The sequence below is a fragment of the Mesoplodon bidens genome (genome assembly GCF_964165515.1).
Source record: "Mesoplodon bidens genome assembly, chromosome: 11".
Classification (NCBI taxonomy): Eukaryota; Metazoa; Chordata; class Mammalia; order Artiodactyla; family Ziphiidae; genus Mesoplodon; species Mesoplodon bidens.
The window spans coordinates 84,631,261-84,655,692 of record NC_138167.1 but is presented as its reverse complement, the minus strand read 5'-3'; the positions used below and the strand labels follow the sequence as shown (position 1 = coordinate 84,655,692).

Below are 24,432 nucleotides of genomic sequence, written 5' to 3'. Positions count from 1 at the left end.
CAGCTCTACGAACTACACTCTACCCCCTGAGAGTAAGTGAAGAAACCTGCATGCAATTTTGGGAAACTGATGGCTGTATCAGAAACACTAGAACAGTATTAAGGAAAGTCAAATTTAAAAATTCACCCACATCCTGCCACCCTAAAAACAGCTGCTTTTATTTCTTCACGTTCTGTTTTTGCCCACATGCATACATACTTCTATAATGTCAAAATCATAGCATGGATACAATTTCATATTGTACTTTTTTTCACTTAACATGATCTCATAAATATTTTCCTAAGTGGCTCCCATATGTGCTTCCTGGGGCCAATAAAATGCAGGGCATTGCTGAGACCTTTCAGAAACAAAAGTTAAAAATCCTACTTTGATACAAAGCTTGGTGCCCCTACAGCTGGCATTGTGTTTATTGCAGTCTTTGTGGACAATGACTCTGTGGATGTGACGTTGAGCTGGGCCCTGAATGATGAGAGTCTGCCATGCACCCAGTCTGGGGAGGGGCATTCCAGGAAACCAGGAGGGTGTGTGCAGAGGTCCTTAGGAAGCAACAGGACAGCACGGTAAGAAGTGCTGCTGGTAGATCCATTTCAACGGACAAATAGAAATTATTTTATCTCTGTAAAATTTTAAAACTTTCTTTGAACTACAGAAAAGTGGGTACACCCTTCCTCTGGGATGCTCTACCAAGGAAGGAGAGGTCAAATGGAATAATTTAGCGCATAATGAACCCTAGTAGATGTAGTGGCTCCTAAAGGTTCGGGGCCTCAGACTACACACAAACTCCACATGGGATCTTATTTTTTCATTCACACCAGTCCCTCACCCAGAACCAGAGTCCAGTCCCTTAATTATATAGAAAAGGTCTAGGGTCCAAGGACGATAAGCGACTTGTGCAAAATTATTCATCTCCATTATAGAGGGTTTTAACTAGGATTCAATTAGCTCTGCCCTCCAGATCAGACTCTAAGAAACAAAACATGATTCAGTGCACGCGACTCCATCGTTGACAAAACCCTTTGTTAGCTGGCAAATGCAACCCCCCCTTGCTCTCCAGCTAATCTGCCTATCGTTTGCATAATTATTTACTCAAAAGCAGGAAAATTCTTGAGAAAAACGTTTGTCCAGGACTCCCGGCCTGAAGGCAGGAGCTGGTTTATGCTTCCTCGTAGAGCCAGCAGGGGGGTGCACCAGGCAAGGTTTGTGAGCCGCGCCTTCCCCTACGCCTCCTCCCCTTTCCTCGCCCAACTTCCCTATAGCCAGCGCTTCAACTAAAAGTGGCCATTGACCTTTCAAGCTTTTGAATAGTGATGCAATAGAATAGTATTTCAAAGAAAAATGGTTATCGAAATTTTGGATCCGGTTTTCCCATGAGTGTTAATGGTTTTTAAAAAGTAGGTCACATTTAAAGTAGGTCACATTTCGGGGGCGGACGTGCAGGGAAGGAGATGAGTTTCAACTGAGGCCAGGTGGCCTTCAACCAGGTGGGAGGAGGTGAGGGTCCCTGGGCAGGGAAGAAGAGCCGGGATCTTTCCGCATTCCCGGGCCCCGGGTGCAAGCTCTGCGGGAAATCGCAGAGTCGAGCGCTCTCGGCCTGCGGACACCGAGGCGGGCCGGCCAGGACCACCAGGGCGCGCGGGTCTGGGCGTCCCTTCCGCGATCGGCGCAGGTGAGCCGGAGGGCCGCCGGGCGGCCGGAAGGAGACAACGGAGCGGCGAGGAGGAGGAAGGGACGGAGGAGCCGGGCTGGGCCGGTGCGGGAGACAGCGAGCAAGACCGCCACGGGGAGGAGACAGAGCGGCCGGCGCCGTTTAACGAGGCACCGCTCTCCGCCTGCTGGCAGCCAGATCTAGGACCGGACCCGAGAGGACCGCCATCAGCCCGCTCCCTCCGGGTCTCGGGCGTGGGCGCGGGGGTGCTGAAGAGGGAGCTCTCCCACTCCATTAATGTGTCTTAGAGCGGGAGGGGCCGTTTCCGAGGACCTCTAGTCTCTCCAGCCACCACCACCCCCAAAATGTGCGGCCTGGAAAGTCGCCTAGAGAAGGCGCGGAGGGGATGGAAAAGACAACCAGCCGCGGCGGGCCGAGGGGCGAGAACGTCTGCTAACCGCTCGACTCCGGCGCACAGCTTGCATGGGTTGGGCGCAAGCTCCAGCCGCCGAAACCGGGACGGTGATGGCCTGGTGCTTCTCCTGCGCGTCTCCGAGAACTCCGGGGCGTGGGGTCAGAGGAGGGCGGATTCCCAGGCATCCACCCCGCCCTGGCCGGCACCCGAACGCTCTGAGCCCGTCTCCCCTGAAGCCTGCGCAGTAGCACCGGAGTCTCTTTAAAGCAGTAGCGGGGGCCGCGGTCACGTGAGGTGGATTCCTGGAAAGTTCCTGGAAAGCGGCCTCCGCAGCCGCGGGGCGGGGCGCGCGGGGAGCGCGGACTAGGGAGAGAGGCGGGGAGCGAGGGAGGCGCGTAGGTCTGGGAAGTCGCGCGCACACAGCGCTCCGGGGACAGACATTTAACTCTTGTCTAGTCTCGCCGCCGCCGCGGCTCGCGGGCCTTGGGCTTCCCTTGAAGCATGAGCCTTCTCGCCCGCTGCCACTGTCACTGCGCGGGCCGCGAACAGTGCGCGCCGGGGCCCCGGGCGCACAGCCTCAGGATCCCCGTCGCCTACAGCTGGGGCGCCGGAGGAGCTCGGGCAGGGGCCCGCGGCAGGTATCGGGCTGGGGAGTCCAAAGGCTCCGCCCCTAGGAGGGCTGGGGAGGGCACTGGGGCGCGGCCGAGAGAGCGGGGCAGCCTTGGCTTCCGCAGTTTCGAGTCTCTGGGCTAGAGAGCCCGAGCTGCGGCTCTGCCCCGAGGCTGGGAGCTACTGCCTGCTTTCTCCGGTTCTTTCCCGGCGTCTGGAAGTCTCCAGAGTTTTTGTTTTTGTTTTTCCTCCCCTAAACTGCCATCCAGATTAATAATCCTCCTAATAAGCTGATCTCCCGCTCCTCCCCACCCGCCTGCCTCCCGCCCTCTTTCCTCCCTCCCTCTCTCCTTCTCATCTCCTTGGTTGCAGCCGGAGGGAACCCAGCAGCTGCCCCGGGTCGGGGGTGTCCGAGCCCGGAGGGGGTGTTAGAGCCCTGAGAATCGAGGCGATGGTCCCCGGGGCTCACGTTTGCCCTCTGTGCAGAGAACTCCGGCCGCCCCCGCCGCTGAGCACAGGGCTCGTCACATCCCCAGGCATCTCGTTCCCAAATTAAAAGTCAACAGGGGAAACTCGGGCAGACACCCCTCCTCCCGGGCCCCTCCCGGCTCCCCCGCCCCATGCCTGCTGGGGAGGCTGCCTGGTGCGGAGGCGGCAGCGGCGGCCGAGGCCGAGGTAAGGGCTCAGCGTTGGTTGTCTAGCACGTCCCGCAGCGCTCTCTGCCGCCTGCTCGGCCCCCGGCTCGGGTCAGGGCTCGGAGCCCCCGAGCGGGCTGCGCGCTCGGGCAGATTCCTCGACAGCGCTCGCGGCGGCAACAGCAGCCTCAGCCGCCCGGCCTCGGGAGCGGCAGCCACGGCGCCCCCAACCCCTGCCCCAAGCGAGCACCGGGAAGCGGGGGGAGGGGAGCGAGGCAGCCTCTCCTGCTGTGTTGCGGCGGCTCCCGCACCTCCGCGTCCCGGGCTGCCGGCTCTGCCCGGGAAGCCCCGCGGCGCTGTAGGGCCGGGAACTAGGTTTGTGCGGGGTGCTTCCTCCTGGGGCTCCCCGCCCGGGCTGTGCGGAGTGTGAGATAGGAATGCCAAGTGGGGACCTCTCCTGTTCTTTCCTTTTTACATTTTTCTACTTGTCCTTGACTGAGGCCTGTTTACCACCGTACCCGCAGGTGACTCTTTGCTCTTCTCCTCTCCTAGTCTGCGATTTCAGCGAGCAGCCCTGGGCGGGAAATAAGCCGGTTCGCCACCCTCATCCTGTCCCCCGCCCCAACTCTTGCGTCTTGGATCCCTGCTCTCTCTTTATCCCTCTTTCTCTAGAACGGGCCAGGGCAGTAACTAGATGCTCGGGGTTAAATGGTGCAGGAGCGCAGACGCGGAGGATTCCCGGGATTTTCCACGTCTCTGTCCCTCCACCCCCGCCCCGGCCGCAGGGGTCCAGTTCCGACTGACCCAACCCTCCACTTTCTCTTTGCAGGCAAACTGTGCGTGACCGCGCCTGCGGGGGATTTTGCTATCCGTGCACCGGGACCCGGGGAGGAAGAACCAGCGGCTCCCCATTACTTCCCCCTCCATTTCCATTTCGCGGACCCCTCAGGGACTCGTTTTGGGGTTCCCACTGACTTCTAAGAAGGACGCGTGCCCCTCTCTGACCCCAGCTCGGGCGGCCACCTGTCTTTGCAGCGGTGACCCTTCTCCCATGACCCTGCGGTGCCTCGAGCCCTCCGGGAATGGCGCGGAAGGGACGCAGAGCCATTGGGGGACCTCGGGGTCGGCGGAGGAGCCGTCCCCGGAGGCGGCGCGTCTGGCGAAGGCCCTGCGGGAACTTAGTCACACAGGTAGGGAGCGGACCGGCCGCAACGCGTGCGAGAAGGGGGCGCCTCCCCAAAGACAAGGATGCGGTTGTGCTAGCGAGGCTGGGAAGCAATCGCTACCGTCCCCGCCCCAGCTCAGGGAACCGCGGGGAGAATGCCCCTACGGACCTGGATCCTTGGAATGCGAAAGAAAAGTGGTTCTCGAGGGACTCAGAGGCCTAGGGGAGGTTAGAGCGCTAGAAGGGCTCTTTGGAAATAGACTCTTAGGGCGCTGGAATTTTTGCTGTTTTCCGCGGCCGTTTGGGGGTCGGCACTCGGGCTCGGACCTTAGCCGGAGAAAGTGCCCCGGCGCCTTTCCTGTCCGCGGGGTGAGAGGGCGGCGAGTGGGCGCTGCGCTGCCCGCAGCTTCAGCTGCATCTGGCTCCCGGGCCGGGCAGCTGCTGCAGCCTGGAATCTTGGCGGCCAAGTTCGGGGACCGACAGATTGCCGCTCAGGACTGCCGCAAAGCCGGGAGGAGGGCGGGCTGCGAAGCCCCAGCCGAGCTTGGCCTCGCTTGTTTCAAGTGCAGTCTTGCGCTTTGCGCGGCTCGCTGTCGTCTCTCGGCATCTGAAAGAAGAAAAGATGGAAAAAAAGATTCTGGCAAACCTGCAGGCTTTCAAAATCAGGATCCTCAAAGCTTACGTTTGGGGCAAAGTTGAAGTTTTGGTAGCAGTAGGGAGAAGGAAAAGTTCCTTCACTTGCGGTTCCGGTCTTTCCGTGCAGGCCACGGGCTTTCCCTCAGCGGGAGGAACCGGCAGATTGCAGGTACCCGAGCAAGTTTTTTTTTTTTTTTTGAGGGGGGGGGGAACATTGTTCAAACTTTTAAACTGTAAGATGTCGCTAAGTCACTTTTGAAAACGGGATGGGAGATGGAACTGGCAGGTAGACTCGAGAATGCTGGGGAGACCGACGGTTGTGATTGGATTTGAATTAGGGTAAAGTCCAAAAAAGTTTATGGAAGACTGTAAACTGGAAGTACTAATTATCAATTGGGCTTTCTCTCATTTCTCAATGGCTGATAAGGTAGTTGTAATCAAAGCAGCGAACAGAAGCTATTGTATCATACTAGAACTGCACTCTTAAAACAGGTAAATAGCGGTGCTTTACAGGACTTTGAAAAGAGATATGGATGCAGCCGCTAACAGATTTGGGGGGGTGGGGTGGGAGTGGACACCAACCATCCAAAAAGTTGCTTCTTTTTATCTTGTTGGAATTAACTGGAGTTGGGTTTTCCACTTTTTGAAGGGCATGGCTTTTATTTCTAACTTCTGACTTAATTTACATTAAATCTTTGATTTCACTTGACCAGTGGAGAAGCATCATGCCCGGTCAGCCAGTGTGTCATATTGCAAACATTCTTTTGTTTCGTTAGGAGAAAGTCTTAAGAGAGTTTAAAGAACAGCTACAGAAAGTTACTTTTAAAAAAGAAAACTGGCTTGCAGTTTGTTCAGAAAATAAAATGGACCTATGTTTTCATCAAATTTCTATAGAAAGTATTTATGGTAGCCTCTGGTAAACTTTCACACACTTCTTTTTAGAGCTAGAAAAGTTGTTGCCAAGTATTTACCCTATTTAAAACATTCTCTATAGTAACTATTTTACTCTCTTTTCTTTTTCTTTTGAACAAAAACCCCAGGTTGGTACTGGGGAAGTATGACTGTTAATGAAGCCAAAGAGAAATTAAAAGAGGCGCCAGAAGGAACTTTCTTGATTAGAGATAGTTCGCATTCAGACTACCTACTAACAATATCTGTTAAAACGTCAGCTGGACCAACTAATCTTCGCATCGAATACCAGGATGGGAAATTTAGATTGGACTCTATCATATGTGTCAAGTCCAAGCTTAAACAGTTTGACAGTGTGGTTCATCTGATCGACTACTATGTTCAGATGTGCAAGGATAAGCGGACGGGCCCAGAAGCCCCCCGGAACGGCACTGTTCACCTTTATCTGACCAAACCGCTCTACACATCAGCACCACCTCTGCAGCATCTCTGTAGACTCACCATTAACAAATGTACCGGTACCATCTGGGGACTGCCTTTACCAACAAGACTAAAAGATTACTTGGAAGAATATAAATTCCAGGTATAAGTGTTTCTCTTTTTCTAAACATGCCTCCTATAGAGTATCTCCGAATGCAGCTATGTAAAAAGAGAACCAAAACTTGAGTGACGGCTCTGGATAACTACGCAGCATTCTAAGAACAGCTGAAGTCAATCTAATTTAAACGTGTGGAGGGGTAGCTAGGTATTTAAAGGTCCCCCAAATATTTTCACCTGAGTGATGCTTCCCTTCCTAAGGCTGACCAAGACCAGTTTATCCTTTTAAGTTAAAAATAAAACGTCCCAAGTAAAGGCTGAAGGAACACTTTACCAGAACTCTTTGCCTTTCTGAGGTTCCTGTTAGGTGGAAGGTGCCAGCTCCGGCAGTAGAGAAAGAGCTCCACTTAGGAGTGCTGAAGAAGTGGAAGGAACCAAACTGACACAGGCTTAACTTCAGTTTTGTATGCCTGGTGATCAGAGTCTATTTTAGGACATTTGATACTTTGCATTCTGATGTACTTAGGAGATTTGTTAAACAGATACGCTTGTGAGTATTTATCCTTCATTTTATGCAATTAACCAAATCAACCAAAAAAAAGTGACCATGAAATCCTGTATTTGTCTTTTTACTACGTGTATGAACTCTCTCATGTGAATGAGTACTGTAGTAATCCATTGCAAGGGAGCCTTATTTCAGAAATATTTCAAACTGGTGCAAATGGAAAAGACTTCTTCTTTTCCTTTAAGGCTAAAGACAAGAATGTCATGCTATACAGGTGCAACTCAATCCCTGTTAATAAAACCATGTAGATAGAGACATTTTACCCTTTGAAGTAGCTGTGTCCCACAACCTGTTGCCATTGATTTTTCAGAAATGGCTTTAGAAACTTCCAAGTGGTCTAACCATGGACATTAGCAATTGTCTCCCTTCTACCATGTAGAATACTCTGACTTAACTTTCTTCCAGATACAGGGGGATACCTGCCTGTTTTTCAAAGTGTTTATTTACTGCTGTTACTATTTGATTAGAATGTATTAAATAAAAAACCTGACTTTCACAAGTTGCACTTAATTACTTTGAATCGTAGAGGACATACACTTTCATGGTAATGGAGGGTTGCCATAAAAACTTACATCAAGTGAAATAACTAAATATTCAGCCAGAGGTAGAACATTACTTGCCCTTCTCTAAAGTTACAGGTCACGCTTGCCCTTTGCATTTTGGAAAGCATGGTGTAGAAACTACGAGAATTGCCAAGTGGCCTGGTCTTTTACAACTTGAAAAGGCATAATACTAACGCCCATTGTGTTTCCAAAAAACCTGGTTTAGAAACTACAAAAATTTTTACAGGTTGAATAGGCACAATACAAAATACAAAGTAAGAGTTTTATGGCCTTTTTTTTTTTTTTTTTTTTTTTTTTTTTTTGCCACACAGTCTCACGACTGTTGCAAATGCACCATCTTTTCTGGAGTTCAGATATTATTCATTTTGCTGCCTTTAAAACAAAATGTCCTGCATAGCTGCATACTATGGTGTGTCACTGGGAAGGTGAGCCTAGTATATGATGTGTGTGCCCCAAGTGAACAAGAAAATTCAGTTATAAATTATAGTAAAACCTACTAATTGCATATCATGAAAATATGAATATTTTCATGAAGCTCTTAAAAACCGGTTTTGTGCCTGGAAGGAAAACATAACTGTGCATGTCCAAACAGCAGAGCCAAACACAAAAGATTGCTAGGTGTGCCTTAGGAAGAATTTATTTGTAACAGAAGAGCTAGACTTTTAAGGTCTGGTCTCTGATGGGGAGGTAACCTTCTCATTAGGATGCTCAGAGTCTGTGCTTTATTTACCCTCTTTTTCCACCAAGAACCATTGTGTGGTGTGGGACGTTTGGCTTTTCTGGCAAAACTTCCACATGATTGGTGCCAAGGGGCTTTGTGGAATCTCTTTAAGGTCTTTTGCATTTCTGTCCTCAATGTTTCAAACACTCTGCTACCTCTCAGTTATTGAGAGTTGGATGTATAGTGGGGTGTGAGTACCCGTGGCATTGTGGAAAGTTCTTAACGGCTATCAAGTGGCTGATTACAAGAAACCCAGAGGACAGCAAAAACATCTCTGGATTGTGCTATGGAACTATTGTTGCCTTACGTTTCGACCTTCCCTATTCTAAGTAAGCTGATAAGCATCAGGAAACAGTCCCCGCCCCCCGCTGTTGTTTTGTTGTTTGTGTGTTGTTGTTTTTACAATTAGTAACATCATTGATTTATTGAGTTTGTTGTGTGCCAGATGCTCGCTCAGCACATTCCATGCATTATCTCATTTAATCTTCACACTGAGCACAGTACAGTGATCACAGGAGGTATACCTTCTAATTTTGTGAGTGAGGAGGCATTCCAGGAATATCCTAGTCCTTTGCATTCCTGGAGAGGAATTATGAAGAGCAATTTGCTGCTATTTCTACCTTGATCTAGACGACCAAGTTAGAGCAGGCTGTAAGAGGAACCCTCAACTCAGCCTTTCTACCGGCGCCTCAACGGGGAAAGTATAGGTATCTTGATTAGCGTTGTGGTCTGTGGGATTGGAGCCAGCTTGGCCTAGTGGTTTTTTCCTAGTGTCGGGGTGGGTCAGGAGAGGGTTAACTGTTTTACCTGGTGGTTGGTAAGTGATGCCAGTTACCAATTATCGGTCACCCCATTTTACAGACTGGCCAACAAAAGAGTTAAGACTGTACACTTGTCTAAATTATTCTCAACAGAATCAGAAAAAATATCAGTGTTCTCCTTCTATGAAGGGCAGTTTGGGGCATCAGTAAGGGTTTGTTATTGTCGTTATTGTTGAAGAATATAGTATACAGGGCTTACATCCCCACAGATTTAAAATATTTTGATCTGAGTTTCCATTCTGAGCAGAGTTGAGGCGGTGGAGTTTTTCATTCCGTCTCAGTGGGCACTGGGGACTGCTTTTTAGGGACTTGGAGGTTTTTTAGGGCTTTGGACAGTGGAGAAAAGGCAGTTCAGCTTATGAGCTGTATGAGCTGAGAGGTGTTTTCTGGCGTGTCAATAAGAAAGTCTTGACTTCATAGCAATTATGTAATCCAAATAGGTAACAGAATGGGACAGTTGTTTGGGAGTGTTTATTTTCTTGGGAAGGATTTTTCTCTGCTTTTAGAAAATTGTACTCTGGGAGGAGGGTAGGAGAGAGACACGTCATCAAATAATCCATGGGATGGAATGTCCCAGGACCAGGCCATGCCCTTCTCGGCTGAGGGTTTAGTTTTAGGCACAAGGAGTGGGGGTGGAGTGGCTGTGGTGACATCTAACAGCTAGGCAGAGGCCTTCCTGTGGCCGAGGCTCCTAGCCTTTGGAGCAAAAAAATGTTGTCATTCATTCTAGGCCTTTTGTTTACTAAGTGGCCTGCATTCTCCTCTCCCAATTTTTTCACTTCCTAGAATAAAGCTTGAAACCACTTTTCAGATGACATAATTTAGTTCCATCACTTTACTGAGGAAGACACCCAGCCCCGGGGAGATCAGGAGAATTGCGTGCACATGTGCATAGAGACACACACACCATCAACCCAGCAAGTCAAGGGCGGAGTCCATATTGGAACACAGATATTTTAAACTCAGGTTTAGTATTTGTAAAAGCTGCACCCTCCTACCCTTTGTTTCAATCATCAGTACTTTTCTTTGGCGACCCTGTACGCCCTACAGTTCTTTGAACATTGGGTTTTCCTTCCTTTGGAATTTAGACAGTGGGCCTTGGGAATACTCTGCGGGCTAATTCCTGGTTCTTGGCTCCTTCCACCGAACTCTGGAAGAATCAGCTTCTGCTGGTTTTCATGATATTTTGATTCACATCAGAGTTTTGCATTAATTTTTAACTCCTCAACGTTTCTAATCTACTTGCTGTTTTAAAATCGAAACCCTGCCATCCATGCTGTTTTGTGATCTCATTTTTGCCTCTGCCAGATGTGACTCACGCCCAGCTGGTGATGCCTGTTGGCCCAGTGACTGCCTACCCTCCTGTCCTCACCAGGGGACCCGTTCTTTCTTTCCCCTGCTCTTGGTCCTAATGGCTCAGTTCATTCCTGCCTTACTTTCCCCCTTTTGTAGCATGAGGTTGCTCTGTTTGCTCATCTGACCCAGCCCTGCTGGCCAGATTATACTCCAGTGAAAGGGGCTAGTTAATTACCTTCTCCCTGAGTTGGGTAACTGAGTGATTTAGGATCGGTAAGATTAAATCTGTCTCTTTGTCTCATTCTTTGATTCCTTTCAGGTTTTGAAACAAGTAGCCAGCCCCAGATGCCACACTTTTGTCATGTGCATTTTTTAACTCTTTTTATGTGAAGTATCAGAAGCTGCTTCTTCACTAAGTTGCCCTTCATTTGAATGGAATGGAAATACCCTCTGTTCCCTCCCTTTTGGATATCTATCTGTAAAAATGAATCTGTGATAGTTTTGTTTCACTCTCCTATGTAGGCATGGTTTTCTTGTATTCTCATCTTCACATATTTTTGATGTTTCTAATTTTTTCCTCTATGTGGCTTGAGTTCAGGTTACTTTATTACTAAAGTAAAGTAACAGCTGTTGCCACAGAAGCTTCTTAAAAGCCCCAGAGTACCAAATGCCTAGATAGTAAGTCAGCTGAAATCATGGAGCAAAACCTGGATATTCCTTTGTCAATGAGAGAGGCTGGATCACACGAGTGTTGTCACAGAGAATGGGGTTTCATCAATAAACATCTACTGAGCCATAAAACTGCTTTCATAGACAATTCTCACTCTGAACTGCATCCTTAACTTATAGGAACTCTGACTTGCCCTAGAGATCAGGAGCATATTTCGTGAAGTATTATTACTCATGTAGTGCTGCCTCTGTTAGAAACAGAGGGAAGGGGAAGGCAAGCCAGAGTCCTAGTGAGAGGGAAGGAAATATTGCCAGCTGCCTTCCTCTTCTGTCTAAGCAGAAATACCACCCAAGGAGCCCCTTTCCTATGGCAGAGAGAGTGAGGCTTCATCACAGAACTTCATAAAATTTATGTGTCTCCAGTTTCCAACCATGTTAAGATAAAAACTTACATTTTGCTAAACGGTTTCCCCTTCTGTTAGTTTGGTGTGCTTTTTCCTGTTTAGATTTTGGTCCAGAGAGCTGCTGTGATCTTTAACATTCAGAAAAATATTTTCCTTGTTTATTTCTATCCAGAGGAGTTGTCTGATTTCCCATTTTAACATGCCCTGTGCCACCTTTTTAAAAGTTGAACTCTAGCTGATGTACAATATTATGTTAGTTTCAGGTGTACGACATAGTGATTTGACATTTAAATACATTTTGAAATGATCACCACAAGTCTAGTAACCATTTGTCCCCATACAAAATCATTACAGTATTATTGACCATGTTCCTTATGCCGCATTGTACATCCCCTTGACTTATTTTATAACTTGAAGTTTGTACCTCTTAATTCCCTTCACCTGTCCTGCCCATCCCCCTTCACCCATTTGTTCTCTCTATCTATGGGTCTGTTTTCATTTTGTTTTGTTTGTTTTGTTTTTAGATTCCACATATAAGTGAGATCATATGGTATTTTTCTCTGACTTATTTCACTCAGCATAATACCCCTAAGGTCCATCCATGTTGTCACAAAAGGCAAGATTTCATTCTTTTCTTTTTTAAAGTCTGAGTAGTATTCCATTGTGTGTGTGTGTGTGTGTGTATATATATATATATCACATCTTTATTCATCTATGACTGCGCACTTTGGTTCTTTCCATATGTTTGCTATTGTAAATATACTGCAATGAAAATGGGGATGCACATATCTTTTCAGTTTAGTGTTTTTGTTTTCTTCCACCCAGGAGTGGAATTGCTGAATCGTATGGTAGTTCTAGTTTTAATTTTTTCAGGAATCTCCATACTGTTTTCCAAAGTGCCTGCACCAGTTTATATTCCCACCAGCAATGCATGATGGTTCTTTGCTCCACGTCTTTGCTAACATTTGTTATTTGTTGTATTTTTTGATGACGGCCATTCTGACAGGTGTGAGGTGGTGTCATTGTGGTTTTGATTTGCATTTCCCTGATGATTAATGACATTGAGCATCTTCTCATGTGCCTGTTGGCCATCTGTATGTCTTCTTTGGAAAAATGTCTATTGAGGTCCTCTATCCATTTTCCCTTCTGCCATTTGATGAACTTGACCCTTCTTAGGTTTCTAGCATAGCTTTTTTTGGCTTCATTTCTATTACCAGGTTGTGGCCATTGATTCTATATTTGATCAGAAAGTATGTTTATATTTTGCACATTTGATTAGGGCATCTGCTCAGTTATCTGCAGTAATAAGGGGCAGAGAGAATAGGGATAACTGAAACCCATAAACACATAGCAGTTTAGCTTCCTCCCTCTTCAGTCTCCTTTGCTAGAACCACTGACAGAAAAATCATCTGCTCTCTCTTTTATTTTCCTTGTCCATCAGGCCACAGTGACTGAAAAGATGGCAAAAATGGGAAAATTAAGAGGAATGGAGAATCAGTGGTGTGCTGAGGGCTCCTGAGAGCCAGTTGTTAAGTGCTTAGGGATTTTGGGAGCTAAATTATTATAACTGTGTCATTAGTAGATTAAAATCACCCATGGTGGGAGTATGTACACCACAGAAACTGGCAGGCACTACAAGTTAAGGCTTCTTTTCCCCCTCTCTGGTTTAATAACATACCACTGATTTATGTGTGTTAATTGAGACCTCACTAGAGTAAGATCAGTTTATTTGTATTCTCGTTTGTGTTAAGCCCAGCATTTAGAGTGGAATAGGAATGAACAATTTGGGGAATGAAAATTTTTTAAAGTATGTGTGCCAATCCTATAATGGACTACAATGCCTTCTGCTGGTAGATCTGCCAGCCTCTGGATTCAGGGTCTTTCCTTATTGACAGTAGTATCTGCAGATATCCTTTCAGAGTTTATTAGTAGCGAAGGCTACGACATTCTCACCGTCATATGACCAGTGTGTATAGTAACTTTGTTCGCTCTAACAGATCAGGGTCTCTTTTTGCGTCTAGCTTCATTCATTCATTCATTCATTTCATTATTTAATTTCCTTCTTCCTTTCCTCCCTTCCTGCCTCCTCTGCATTCCTCCCTCCCTCTTCTGTTTTTTTCCTGCCAACATTTATTAAGTGCCTACTGTATTATTCACCAGGAATACAAAAGAGTAAAAAGAAAGTTCTAGCATTAAGGGAGATCTTATAGCCAATGGGAAGGGATGGAGAGGAGAGGAACTAACATTTATTAAACCATCGAATATCTTTTCTACCTCATACTGTCATTCCATTTAACCCTCCCAGCAAACTGTTAAGGTATGCATTTCCCCATTTACTGAAAATGAAACTGAGGCTTGGCTTCCCCAGTAAGTGGGGAAGTCATGGTTCAAACCCAGGTTTCTGTTGGGCTCTGAAGCCCAGTTGTGCCTCTCAGGATACCATGTTGTTTAGGCGCTTTAACCACATGAACAATTTATTGTGAAACGCCAAGATAAAGGCAGTAATAATTACCTGTGGACAAGGTGCCATCAACTTGCTTTGAGGGGTTAGGGAAGACCTTGGAGGAAGGTGCCTTTTGTCTGAGTATTAAAGGGCGGAAATGAGTCGTTAGACCCCTCAGTGAGGAAGGTCTTTCTCCCACAAGGCTGAAGAGGAGGCACAGGTAAGTCGGGGCAGATCTTATAGGCCTTGCTGAAGCGCTTGAATTTTATCTGGAGGGCAGTGGATAAAAGCTTTTTAAATGGGGAATAACTGAACTTGGTTTGTGTTTTATATGATCCCTCTGGAAGGGCCCTTTGGAAAATAGCTTGGAACAAAGCTAGAGTGGAGTTAAGGAGACAAGTTAGGTGTGAGGGGATGGGAAGGAGGGGGTGGCTGGGAGAAGATTAGTGGGAGGGTGCAGACATCGACTCCTTTTCCTTGTCTGCAGGCTCACATTTGCCCTGGAGTTTGGGGCTTTGGGTCCCCCAGATGCATGCTTCCCTTTGAAGGCCGGCTTCCACGCCAGGCAGGCTGAGGTAAGTGGCAGATTCCATTCTCAGGAAAGGAGGAAGTGGTGTTACAGTGGGCAGAACCTTGAACTAGCAACTGGAAAATGTGGAGTCCACTTCTGGTTCTTTGACCTTGGGTCAAACACTGAATCTCTTAGGGCCTCTTGGTGGCTTCATGCTTTTTGTTCCCTTCCAGTGAGGTACCCCAAGTGCCAAGATATAGGAGCAACCTCTCTGCCATTGGGGTGGGCGTGGCCTGAGAAGGGGCAATCTCCATGTTCCTGTGGAGTCTAAGTTTCGACTTAAGTTGTAATGTAGATTTTGCCTCTGTGCCATAATATATTCTCATTTATTTTGAAAAAATAGTAACACCCTCTTAACTCTGCACTTTTTCACAGCTGGAGTCAGTTGACTCCATTTTCATCCTGGTCAGAAGAATTTGTGTGTTCTCCTGGCTATGGATCTTTGTGCACTACCCTAGAATCATAGAGTTTGGACTTGGGTTTTTAAATCTTGGTTGTGATGAAGAAACAGGAATCTGATGTGTGTCAGCCATTATCACAATAACCCTCTGGATGAATTTTCATTGTTTAGGGACCTGGAGGTCTGTCTGTGCTCTGCTTTCTGGCCAACACAATAGATGTGCTCCCAGAAAATTGTGGGCAGAGGATATGCTTTTGGAAGTCATTTTTCCCGCTTACATAGATTTTTCTCATTTTTGATCAATCATTAATGGATAAAGAAGTCATTGAGTTTTATTTTTCCTTTTCTCTGTCAAACAATTTATTAAAAGGAAAGAAAGAAACCTGCAAAGGACTAAGGAAATTTTTGGACTCTTTGGCATAATGACAAGAATCTTGGAGCATGAATAATCCTGCCCCAGTCTATCACCTTGCATATTTGGATTTTCCTGGATCTCTTTTAAAGTGGGGCACTGGTCTTGATAGCCTAGGAGGGTGGGAGTGTGCAGAAGTCATAGGCAGAGATACAGCACTGAGCCTGGTAATGGCTGAAAGCTCCCATGAGATCCAGTTTGAAGCTGCATTGGGTAGGCATGGGATTCGCTATGTTCAAGGCAGGACAGTAAGGCAGTCATTCTATAACCAGCCAACCTTGGGCTTCCAGGGGACTGGAAAAAGCTAGAACATTTAGTAATACCAGGCAGTGCACTTGACACTTTACAGATGTGACCTCAATTAGTGCTCCCATCAAACCTTTGAAGTAGGTTCTGTTTTTATCTCCACTTTAGAGATAAGAAGACTGACACTTAGGCTGATTTAAGAAGTAGAACTGAGATTTGAATTCAGGCCCATCTAACTCCAAAATCCAAGCTTTTATTCACTCTTCTGTCCTTTTTCTGAGTAAGCTTACAAATGCTTTTAAGCTCTGAGGCCTGCAGCCAGCATATACCTCAATGGTGTTTGCTAGGCCATGTACCTTTAGTCATATGTAGTTAATATCAAGAGTGCTATGACTTTGCCCAATTTGTAATTATAGTATTATTAGGACTTTGATTTCAGAAGTAATACAAGATCTCCCCAAACCCTGGGCACCCAGCTTGGAAGGATCCTTTACATCTGAATTTACACCTTTCGTCTCTTCCACTAATCCCCTTTAGAGCTCTATCCAGGGCAACCATAACACACCGTCTCTTCCCTATCACGCTTTTCCTTTCTCTGGAGGTAAATTATTTGGATAATGTGTCAGTCATAATAAGCTAGGTTATGCTGCAAAACAAACAATCCCAAATTCTCAGAGGCTTAAAACAACAAAGGTTTGCTTCTTAAAGTAACACAGATTTCTCTACCCATACACGTGTCACCAGGGAAACTCTTCTCTTAGTCGTTCTGGCACCAAGGCTGGCAAAGCAGCTACCTCCTCAAACGTGATGGGAGCCAGTGGGAAAGGAGAAATCCAAGGCTGTCTTGTTGACATTTAAAGGCTGTCACTTCTACTCCCAACTCACTGGCCAGAACTCTGCAAAATGGTGCCACCCAACCACCAGGGCCAGGCAGTCCAGTCCTCCCTGTGCCCAGGAGGAGGAGAAAAACAGACACATTAGGTGAGCAGCAGTAATCATCACCACATATTTCATGCCATGTATACCTTACTTCTTCTTTTGTTTTTTTCCTCCCCAGATTGACCAATTTGACCTCAGGTAAACTTTACATAACACACATAGCGCCCCCCCCCCCATTTTTAACATCTTTATTGGAGTATAATTGCTTTACAATGGTGTGTTAGTTTCTGCTGTATAACAAAGTGAATCAGCTACACATGTACATATATCCCCATATCTCCTCTCTCTTGCTCTCCCTCCCACCCTCCCTATCCCACCCCTCTGGGTCTTCACAAAGCACCGAGCTGATCTCCCTGTGCTATGCAGCTGCTTCCCACTAGCTATCTGTTTTACATTCGGTAGTGTGTATATGTCCACGCCACTCTCTTACTTCGTCCCAGCTTACACTTCCCCTTCCCCATGTTCTCAAGTCCATTCTATACGTCTGTGTCTTTATTCCTGTCCTGCCCCTGGGTTCTTCAGAACCATGTTTTTTTTTTTTTTTTAGATTCCATATATATGTGTTAGCATATGGTAGTTATTTTTCTCTTTCTGATGTACTTCACTCTGTATGACAGACTCTAGGTCCATCCACCTCACTACAAATAACTCAATTTCGTTTCTGTTTATGGCTGAGTAATATTCCATTGTATATATGTGCCACATCTTCTTTATCCATTCATCTGTCAGTGGACACTTAGGTTGCTTCCATGTCCTGACTATTGTAAATAGAGCTGCAATGAACACTGTGGTACATGACTCTTTTTGAATTATGGTTTTCTCAGGGTATGTGCCCAGTAGTGGGATTGCTGGTTCATATGGTAGGTCTATTTTTAGTTTTTTAAGGAACCTCCATACTGTTCTCCATAGTGGCTGTGTCATTTTACATCCTCACCAACAGTGCAAGAGGGTTCCCTTTTCTCCACACCCTCTCCAGCATTTATTGTTTGTAGATTTTTTGATGATGGCCATTCTCACTGGTGTGAGGTGATACCTCAATGTAGTTTTGATTTGCATTTCTCTAATGATTAGTGATGTTGAGCATCTTTTCATGTGTTTGTTGGCAATCTGTATATCTTCTTTGGAGAAATGTCTATTTAGGTCTTGTGCACATTTTTTGATTGGGTTGTTTGTTTTTTCAATATTGAGCTGCATGAGCTCCTTGTAAATTTTGGAGATTAATCTTTTGTCAGTTGCTTCAATTGCAGATATTTTCTCCCATTCTGAGGGTTGTCTTTTGGTCTTGTTTATGGTTTCCTTTGCTGTGCAAAAACTTTTAAGTTTCATTAGGTCCCATTTGTTTATTTTTGTTTTTATTTCCATTTCTCTAGGAGGTGGGTCAGAAAAGATCTTGCTGTGATTTATGTCATAGAGTGTTCTGCCTATGTTTTCCTCTAAGAGTTTGATAGTGTCTGGCCTTACATTTAGGTCTTTAATCCATTTTGAGTTTATTTTTGTGTATGGTGTTAGGGAGTGTTCTAATTTCATTCTTTTACATGTAGCTGTCCAGTTTTCACAGCACCACTTATTGAAGAGGCTGTCTTTTCTCCATTGTATATTCTTGCCTCCTTTATCAAAAATAAGGTGACCATATGTGCATGGGTTTATCTCTGGGCTCTCTATCCTGTTCCATTGATCTATATTTCTTTTTTTGTGTCAGTACCATACTGTCTTGATTACTGTAGCTTTGTAGTATAGTCTAAAGTCCAGGAGCCTGATTCCTCCAGCTCTGTTTTTCTTTCTCAAGATTGCTTTGTTTATTTAGGGTCTTTTGTGTTTCCATACAAATTGTGCAATTTTTTGTTCTAGTTCTGTGAAAACTGCCAGTGGTAGTTTGATAGGGATTGCATTGAATCTGTAGATTGCTTTGGGTAGTAGAGTCATTTTCACAATGTTGATTCTTCCAATCCAAGAACATAGTGTATCTCTCCATCTGTTTGTATCATCTTTAATTTCTTTCATCAGTGTCTTATAGTTTTCTGCATACAGGTCTTTTGTCTCCTTAGGTAGGTTTATTCCTAGGTATTTTATTCTTTTTGTTGCACTGGTAAATGGGAGTGTTTCCTTAATTTCTCTTTCAGATTTTTCATCATTAGTGTATAGGAATGCAAGAGATTTCTGTGCATTAAATTTGTATCCTGCAACTTTACCAAATTCATTGATTAGCTCTAGTAGTTTTCTGGTAGCATCTTTAGGATTCTCTATGTATAGCAGCATGTCATCTGCAAACAGTGACAGCTTTACTTCTTCTTTTCTGATTTGGATTCCTTTTTTTTTTTTTTTCCTTCTCTGATTGCTGTGGCTAAACTTCCAAAACTATGTTGAATAATAGTGGTGAGAGTGGACAACCTTGTCTTGTTCCTGATCTTAGAGGAAATGGTTTCAGTTTTTCACCATTGAGAATGATGTTGGCTGTGGGTTTGTCATATATGGCCTTTATTATGATGAGGTAAGTTCCCTCTATGCCTACTTTCTAGAGGGTTTTTATCATAAATGGGTGTTGAATTTTGTCAAAAGCTTTTTCTGCATCTATTGAGATGATCATATGGTTTTCTTCTTCAGTGTGTTAATATGGTGTATCACATTGATTGATTTGTGTATATTGAAGAATCCTTGCATTCCTGGAAAAAACCCCACTTGATCATGGTGTATGATCCTTTTAATATTCTGTTGGATTCTGTTTGCTAGTATTTTGTTGAGGATTTTTACACATAGACTTTTTAACTCCATTCCTCCTTCCTCTTTGTCTTACAAAACTTTTTCAAGTATTGCAAAAATAATTTTTCTTTTTCCTTTGTGTGAGACATTTGTGAGCCAAAAGGAAATGTCTTAAGTCTTGAAATGAAATTATACATATTACAGAGCTAGGTACAAACTACTATACATATAATACATAGGCAACAAGGATTTACTCTACAGCACAAGGAATTACAGTCAACATCTTGTAACAACTTATAAAGCAATATCATCTGCAAAAAAAAAACCCAACACCCTAATCACTGTGCTGTACACCTGAAATTAATGCAATGCAATATTTTAAATCAACTATACTTCAATTGAAAAAAAAAAAGATCTAGGGCTACTATCTTTTGCTGCTGAAATAACCAGAAGTTTCTTCTGATCTTCACAAATACCTCCCTGGGCTTCCTCACCCTGCTAAAATTAAACCTATCTTTCTTCTAGTTGTTAATATTCAAGATAAATGACGTTCACATTCACTTCTGCTTACTCTTTTGCTTAACTGGCTATTGCAGTAGTATTGAATAGTATTATTTTCTACCACTTTTCAATTAAACATGGAGCCACAGGCACATTACAAATCAAGTGGGCTTTTGTATGATCACCGGTTTTAACTGGCTTCTGAGGGAAATTGTCTTCTAAATTCTAGACAACTGGTTTGCAAACCTTGTTTTGGAATGCAACCTATTTTTAGGTTGAGGTCTTTTTTTTTTTTTTTTTTTTTTTTTTTTTGTGATATGCGGGCCTCTCACTGTTGTGGCCTCTCCCGTTGCAGAGCACAGGTTCCAGATGCGCAGGCCCAGCGGCCATGGCTCACGGGCCCAGCCGCTCCGCGGCATGTGGGATCTTCCCGGACCAGGGCACGAACCCGTGTCCCCTGCATTGGCAGGCAGACTCTCAACCACTGCGCCACCAGGGAAGCCCGAGGTCTTTTTATATAGCATATTTATGTATAATCGGAATACCAGAACAACTGCTGTGTTTTAATGGACAATTATCTTCTACTGCATTCATGGATGATCTTTGAAAAAATTAGAATATGTGAAATGTCCTTAACGTAAAACTTTATGAACACAGTATTTTCTTTTATATTCCATTTCACTTTTTCTCCATTAACCCAGATTAGACACTGTAATCTTTGCCTTTTCCCTCTTCATATTTAGCTCTTTGATTTATTTAGGCATTCATTCACTGCATCATTCAACAGATATTTTCGGAGCATCTACACATGCCAGGCAGGAGGCAAAGTCCTGGAGAAAGTTAAAACACAGTCACCACCGTCAGAGAGATTGTGAGTAGTAGGGAGACACATGCCAGCAATTATAATGCAATATAATAATCAATATAAGAGGGTATGTACAAAGAGCAGTGGAAGCTGAGATGAAACACCTGGGTCTAGTTGAAGGCATCAGAGAGGAGGTGGCTTTTGACCTGGCACTTAAGAAAGAGTTGGCCTGACAAGGAGGGTGAAGGAGTCCCAAGGGGAGAACATACCATTGTGGATGGAGCTTCAAATGCAAAAGACGAAACCCAAGTGTGGATAAGCCTCAGTTGGTAAGCAGAGAACAGGTCAGGGGCTTTACCTACCTTTCAGAAGAGTTTGTATTTTACCTGGGAAGCAAGGGAGTTATTGAAGAGTTTTGAGCAGGAGAATGACAGCATAAGATTTGTAACATTGTGGAGAGTGGTTTGGTCGGCCATGACCTTAGATCAGGGCTTCTTATCCCAGTCCTTTGGCTTGCAAGAGACCCATGGATAGAACGCTTGGGATCTATGAACTTGGATAGGGAAAAAATTAACATTGTCACTAACCTCTAACTGAAATTGAACATTTTTTTCAAATATGAATCTGGGCAACAGATCACAGTAGAATTAGCAGAAGATGTGAGTTTATCACCAACAGAAATCAGGTATTTTGATATAATAATACAGGTGTTGCAGATATCTCAAAATATCCTTTACACTTTTCACGAAACCAAAATTACTATAGCCATGGCTTCCCTGGTGGCGCAGTGGTTGAGAGTCCGCTTGCCGATGCAGGGGATACGGGTTCGTGCCCTGGTCTGGGAAGAGCCCACGTGCCGCGGAGCAGCTGGGCCTGTGAGCCATGGCCACTGAGCCTGCTCGTCCGGAGCCTGTGCTCCGCAACGGCAGAGGCCACAACAGTGAGAGGCCCCTGTACCGCAAAAAAAAAAAAAAAAAAAAAAAAAAAAACTGTAGCCATGAGACCCACAGCTACATCTTGTCATTTAATGAATTAATAAAGAAGTATGCATGAACTTATGTCAGAACTTAAAAATAATTTGACATATGCATTTTTTAATAGAATTCATCTTTTGTGATTTGTGTATTTAATTTTATGATGTAAACACAGTATTCTGAGATGGGGTCCACAGTCTTTTCTGGACTGCCGAAGGGGTCAGAAAATGTCAGAACTCATGCATCAGAGGAAGGTGATTGTGGGGAGGTCATTGCAGCCCAAGGCAGTGGTGGGGAGGAGGGTGAAGGGGAAGAATTTGTGGGAGATTCTGGAGACAGAGTGAACTTGATCTGGGACATAAAGCAGCGGGAAGGTTCTGCATGTACCCTATTTCCCCCATCAAGTTTCTGGCTAAAGCAGAATTCTTCGTATTGCTTGTTACCTGCTCCTTCCTTCCCTGTGCTATCGTTATATAGCTCTTACACTTTTTTTTTTTTTTTTTTGCGGTACGCGGGCCTCTCACTGCTGTGGCCTCTCCCGTTGCAGAGCACAGGCTCCGGACGTGCAGGCTCAGCAGCCATGGCTCACGGGCCCAGCCGCTCCGCGGCATGTGGGATCCTCCCGGACCGGGGCACGAGCCCGTGTACCCTGCATCGGCAGGTGGACTCTCAACCACTGCGCCATCAGGGAAGCCCAGCTCTTACACTTCTATCAAAGTCGTGCATGCAACGTGATTCAAAAAAACCAAGGAGTGTGGAAAGACATAAGGAAAAACAATCATCCCTTGCTCCCCTCCTCTCCACCTCCAGTCTTACAACTTTTTGAACTCTTAAAGTGGTATCTTCTCTAGCTAGATGGCAAATTCTGTACAGGAAGTGCCTTTTAATCCCCACTATGTTTTTCATTTTAGGTGTTGAACAGATGACTGATAGATTCCAAAGACACTTTCTGTTGCAAGGTCGCTATGTACATCAAGTATACCATACTCTAGTTACAGAAGTTATACCCATGGTGACATTCTAGGAAATGGTTCTTTTCCCTAAATTCCCATGTTTTCTGTCACTTGTCTTCACATGAAATAACACAGAATGTGCAAATAAAAATTCCATTTACTTAGGCTTTCTGATTGTCTTTGTGAAAGTGAGATTAGAGTGCTGGTGGGTTAAATAATCCTGTGGAATCACAAACCAGAAATTGAGAAGGTGGATTTGAAATTTCCACCCATTACTTTTCTTGGTGGGTTGGGGGGCAGGGGTATTACTGTGTTGGTAGCAGTGGTTAATTTCAGTGTTGTTACCCAAGTGGTACACTACAGATGGAGTTGCCCCTGAACCCTTTGGTTGGCTGGCTGAAGTTCCTTGCCATGCTTCTTGTGAGGTCCAGGAATGTATAGTTTTGTGGTCTGATATACTTTGATGGTTGCCAGATAAAATTGATGTCTGGCACTTTTTCTAGGAAAAACACATTTAGATGTTTCCAAATTGATTCGTAGGAACTTAGTGTTATTAGAATTTTGTGGCAGAAATTTTTCTCAAGTGGCAGAAGAAATAAAGGAACTTCAGTTTTTTTTTTTTTTTTTTTTTTTTTTTTTTTTTGTGGTATGCGGGCCTCTCACTGTTGTGGCCTCTCCCGTTGCGGAGCACAGGCTCCAGATGCGCAGGCTCAGCGGCCATGGCTCACGGGCCCAGCCACTCCGCGGCATGTGGGATCTTCCCAGACCGGGGCGCGAACCCACATCCCCTGCATCGGCAGGCGGACTCTCAACCACTGCGCCACCAGGGAAGCCCGGAACTTCAGTTTTGAGGGCTGTTAACAGCACCTTCCATTAGTGCCAAAGCTGAGAAGGCTGACAAACAAATCCATTGTTACTATGGATTTATGACAAAAATAAGCAAGTATCTAGACTTTTAAGAGTTACTGATATAGTACAGTTTTAGCTACTGACACTAGACTAGCCCCCAAACTTTTAGAAAAAGGCACCTTTCCCCCTTATTTTCTAATAGCATTTCTCAATCTAGTAACCAGAGAGACTACTCTGGGGTTAAACCTTGAGATTTGATTGGCATTTACTGTTCTTACTGTTTTATTGGAGGGAGGGAAAGCAAGGCTTGGGAGAAATAGATTGCAGAAAAGTTAGCTTCCCAAGTTACACGTGAGAATCACAATCCTTTCCTTCATTTATGTTATAAATATTTGAAGAGCAAGTTAGAGATTGTTTGTGAAGAAATGAGAGAGATTACTAAGTAATATGATGAGTTAATTCTTTAAACGTACTGGCTTCCCCCTTAACACTAACTGGCCAGATAACAAGTTTCTACTTGTGGCACTGCAGTTAAGCCTCAGAATACTCGCAGCAAAATGACTATTTTTCAAAAACTGCTTCATTGAAATATAATTTTAGTGGAGGAATATTTTAGATTTAGAAGAAATATTTAACCTACAGAACGTCAAACCCAACATTTCTAAAAGACTTTCATGAGCAGGTTAATGAAGCCCCAGAGGAGAGAAGTTTGATGGTTAATCAAGGAGGTAAAAACCAAGACTCAGTAGGAGAGACTGGAAACAGTTGACTTTGATTTATAGGCATAAGACTAGAAACGAAATAGCCCGGGTGGATATTTCTAGGAACTAGTTAAGGGAGAATGAAAAAGACAGGCGTGAGGAGAAGAACGTGTGTCTGTTTGCCGGAGGAGGAATCTTACTTATGAGAGTTCCTGCCCTTTCTACATGAGAATTTTCAAACGGAGTTGCCACAGGGGCTGGCTCTAAAGTCTGCGACGTGCACACAGGCTGTTGACAGGGAAGTGATCCTGGCGCCACTGGGTGATGTAGAAAAAGTTCTTTGTGTGTAGC

At 45.0% G+C, this 24,432-nt stretch overlaps 2 protein-coding genes across 4 annotated transcripts in view; both read left to right on the top strand.

Moving 5' to 3' along the window:
* Positions 1-1,683: 1,683 nt before the first annotated feature.
* SOCS2 (suppressor of cytokine signaling 2) lies at positions 1,684-16,866 on the top strand. Of its 3 annotated transcripts, none has more exons than XM_081250189.1 (4): positions 1,684-2,698; positions 4,134-4,494; positions 6,146-6,597; positions 14,521-16,866. In XM_081250189.1, the coding sequence occupies exons 2-4, from the start codon at positions 4,356-4,358 to the stop codon at positions 14,605-14,607; spliced, it is 678 nt and encodes a 225-aa protein (XP_081106315.1). In that variant the 5' UTR covers positions 1,684-2,698; positions 4,134-4,355; the 3' UTR covers positions 14,608-16,866. The 3 variants fall into 3 exon arrangements, with proteins under 3 accessions (XP_081106315.1, XP_081106316.1, XP_081106317.1); XM_081250190.1 differs by lacking the exon at positions 14,521-16,866 and adding an exon at positions 10,008-12,202 and having other exon boundaries at positions 1,687-2,698; XM_081250191.1 differs by lacking the exon at positions 14,521-16,866 and having other exon boundaries at positions 2,421-2,698; positions 6,146-7,615.
* The window catches only part of CRADD (CARD and death domain containing adaptor protein), a 273,486-nt gene continuing 263,598 nt past the window's right edge, over positions 14,545-24,432 (top strand). Inside the window, exon 1 of the mRNA XM_081250188.1 lies at positions 14,545-14,608. The gene's annotated coding sequence lies outside the window, so the exon portion shown is untranslated. The remainder of the gene's footprint in view (positions 14,609-24,432) is intronic.

Excerpts from the sequence above, each read along its gene's own strand:
- SOCS2 (XM_081250189.1), top strand. The coding sequence starts at position 4,356 with ATGACCCTGCGGTGCCTCGAGCCCTCCGGGAATGGCGCGGAAGGGACG. Across the intron at positions 4,495-6,145 it reads GCGGGAACTTAGTCACACAG|GTTGGTACTGGGGAAGTATG; the intron begins GTAGGGAGCGGA and ends CAAAAACCCCAG. Across the intron at positions 6,598-14,520 it reads TGGAAGAATATAAATTCCAG|GCTCACATTTGCCCTGGAGT; the intron begins GTATAAGTGTTT and ends CCTTGTCTGCAG.